At 34.2% G+C, this 3,498-nt stretch overlaps 1 protein-coding gene across 1 annotated transcript; it reads right to left on the bottom strand.

Moving 5' to 3' along the window:
* Positions 1-601: 601 nt before the first annotated feature.
* Positions 602-2,497, bottom strand: LOC134262705 (leucine-rich repeat-containing protein 40-like). The gene is made up of 2 exons (XM_062745071.1): positions 2,347-2,497; positions 602-2,034 (listed from the first exon to the last, which is right to left on the bottom strand). The coding sequence occupies exons 1-2, from the start codon at positions 2,362-2,364 to the stop codon at positions 628-630; spliced, it is 1,425 nt and encodes a 474-aa protein (XP_062601055.1). The 5' UTR covers positions 2,365-2,497; the 3' UTR covers positions 602-627.
* Between the last annotated feature and the right edge of the window lie 1,001 nt (positions 2,498-3,498).

Raw genomic sequence — 3,498 nt, 5'->3', positions numbered from 1 at the left:
GTCATAACGTTTGTAATAAAATTTTTGTTCTCTCACACTACCCTAGGGAATAGCTATATAGGCAATCAGTTTTTAGAGAAAATATACACAAATCATCAAATGCGAGAAAATAATAAACCTTCCATACCCAATGGATTTATCCTGGTCTCTCAAAAAATATAAATAAGGTAAAGTCAAGAAATAGATTGCTTGATAAAATTCAAAAGATATTAAGAAGCATTAGCTTATCTAATGTTAGTATAGGCTTTTCTCTTATTAGCCATACAATCAGCTTAACCTTGTGTGCTTGGTTTCCTAGAAGTATCTAGAAGGCTTGAAACAATTTTTGCCAAAGCTGGCGTCTGAATTTTCCAAAACGATTATGTTTTTGGAAACTTAGTAGTAGAGCACACTATCCATTCATCGTCATGAAATTTAATTTATGTTTGCTTACAGTAGCAAGAAAAAAAACACTAGATACATTACAATGAACCCCGATACGTCAATTTAATTTTGAATGGTAGTATTCGATTGAAAACTACATTTCATTTTTAAGGAAATTATTTCATTATTTATTCATCTATCGATTTGCCTGAGAAAGAAAGAAATTAGAGAAGATATTAAATGAAATGATTTTTTATTGCTCCATTAACAAATATTAGATGTAGGACAATCCCGAAGACTTTCAGAATTCAGGTAATCATTGATACTCATAACAATTGTTTCACAGTTTCCAATTATATTCCATGAAATGTTGGCTTGATGTGTACTGAGAGTATCAGCGAGCCACTTTAGCTCGCATGTACACGCGATTTCATTGTTGGAAATGTCGACAGTTAGGGGAAAATTGTGTTTTACTCGCGTCAAGTTCTCGATGGCGTATTTCAGAGCACATGGAACCTCCTTCAAATGCGTATTTCTCAGTTCTAATCGCTCCAAATTTCCATTACTATCAAAAGCGTGATTTGAGATGTAGAGGATAGGATTGTTGTTCAATTTGATTTCTTTCACTGAATGCAAAATTTTAACGTCTTTGGCATCGATGCTGTGTATACGGTTGTCTGATAAGTCAAGAGATTTTAGCGATGTAATATCCGCAAGGGCCTGTGGAATACGGGAAATGTTAGAATTGCGCATGCTTAGGTTTTCAATTTGTCTAACAGAATTAGCGGCATGATCACTGACGAAGTCCAGGGTATTAAGATCCATGCTCACAGACTTTAGGTTTTCGAATGCAGATAGGGCTGATGGGAAAGTTTTTAAACTGTCCTGTTGCAAAGAAATATTTGTCAGATATGGCATCCTACCACGAATCAATGGGACGTTCATGCCATAATCCCCAACATTGATATTGTGATCGAAATTAAATGTCTGCAAATATCTCAGCTGAGCTACAGCTAGAGGTACCGAGGTGAGTCCTGTTGTACCTAGACTTAAGGTTAGGAGGGTCCCAGAAAATCCGTAAAAAGCGTCCTGGGGCATGAACTGGAAGGCTGCTTTTGTCACATTCAGATTTTGGAGCATCTGGAGGTGTTTAAGAGTAACTGGCCATTGTTGAATGTCATAACTACCAAAGGTCAGTGACTTCAGGGTGGCTCCAATTTTTCTCAAAACCTCTTCAGTAAAGTTCCTGTTACCAATAGAGTTTTCAGAAATATCAAGGGACTCTAGCACGTCAAGGTCATGAAGGGCAGAGGGAAGCACTGTGAGAAAATTGTTGGAGAGATCCAACTTCTTCAGCATGGATTTCAATGGTAGAAAAGCGTGCGGAGCAATCGCTAAAATTGTCATGTTATGTAGAACCAATTCGTCTGTCCGCAGGTTAGCGAAGGGATCTCCAGACCTAATTGCATTTCTGAAGTTGCCGTTGACGATGGAAACTTTTTGATAATGATACACGGTGCTGAAGGTCGGTACAAGCGATTGTCCAGTACACGTGACTACATCATTTTCACAACTACAGGTGCCGTCATGTGAAATGGGAGGCGTACACGAGGCTCTTTTTCCTTGAACCACTCCAGGCTCCACTACTCTCCATATCAGAGCAAAACATACCTACAACAAAAAGGAAAAATTATTCTTGCACAAAGAAAAAAGTCATTTTCCCTTTGTATGTCAAAAATACTGCAAATTGAAAAAAATAAAAATTTTACAATGCATAAAAAAAAATCGTAAAAATGAAGAGATAAGTGAATATTAAAAATCTTTAATCATTTTTGATTTTTAAGAAAAACTTTTGCATATGGTAGGATTTTAGTGCTTGATATCTCAAACAAAATGTAGATGTTTTTTTTTACTAAAAGTGCTATATTTTTAAATAAAAAGAAAAATCTATTAAACGGGAAAATAAATAGATAATGTACATACCAATACTGCAGTCAACATCGCAAATGCAAGAATTATCAATTATTATTACTTGTCAAATACATAAATTTAAGAAAGTTTTGAAAACACGTCAATATTGCGCTCCTCTACCAGGAAATTGTGATTTGTGGCCTGCTTTTTATGCCACACGTCACAAATTTGCTTATCTTGGCCCGAAGGTTTTGTCTGTTGTATTACGGAATTCCCACTTTTATATTCTCTAAAGTAGTATTATTCATTAAGAACTATAATCATAATATTTTTAAGTTTTAAATAACGAAGTGCAATTTCTTTTACTCAAGTTATTTTATGTATAATGTTTTGGGGTTTTATTATAATTCATACTCAAAGACAGACAGTACAAAATGTTGATATCTAGATGGATATACAATTTTGAGCTTATTTTAGTTTTGAATACTCAAAATATTAATTTTTTAAAATATAACATATTTTAATCGTCCTTTGATATGAAAATTCTACTTTTCAGCCATTGTCCTTATAAAACTATAGAAGTAGTTCTATCACTTTAGATTTAAAGGACACCAATGTGAGAATTTGAATTCAAAATTGTAATCCATTCAGCTAAAAATTATTTATTTTAGCTATCACCATTTAACCTAATAAAGGTTGTATTTGCTAATAAGGTTATGTATAGACCAATCCATAGAACTTTCGAAATTATGAATTAAAAGAAGACTGAGTATTTCCTAGTCTCACCAACTTGTTTCTCACAATAGTTTGACTCATTTACATGGGTACCAATTGCGCCTCATTATCAGCACACCTATTTTTGTATTCATATGAAGCAAAATTTGTTCAAAAGAAATCATTAACTGTAGCCTTCAACTCGACATCTGGATCTATTGACGCGCGACCTATTGTCAATTAATAATGGTCATTTCCATTTTTATGTCGAAACGATAAATCCAGGTGAGCTTGAGATAAAAGATACCATATGTAACGTCTGATACACCTGTTTTATATTTGGATATTTTACAAGAAAAAGACGCTAAAAGTAATCTAACAACCACGCTCTATGTTAAACGTGATGACTTTAACTTTTCATAGTCAACTTCCCTTCCTTGCGCAGCAATATACCCTGTTCACATGCATATGGAGTTTTATCTCTCAGTTGATTCGATATCCAAGAGTATA

The sequence above is a fragment of the Saccostrea cucullata genome, unplaced genomic scaffold (genome assembly GCF_032062105.1).
Source record: "Saccostrea cucullata isolate Sc308-1 unplaced genomic scaffold, CSIRO_AGI_Scuc_v1 ctg5040, whole genome shotgun sequence".
In the NCBI taxonomy this organism is placed as follows: Eukaryota; Metazoa; Mollusca; class Bivalvia; order Ostreida; family Ostreidae; genus Saccostrea; species Saccostrea cuccullata.
The sequence above is the reverse complement of the archived record's forward strand: the minus strand, read 5'-3'. Positions and strand labels throughout refer to the sequence as shown.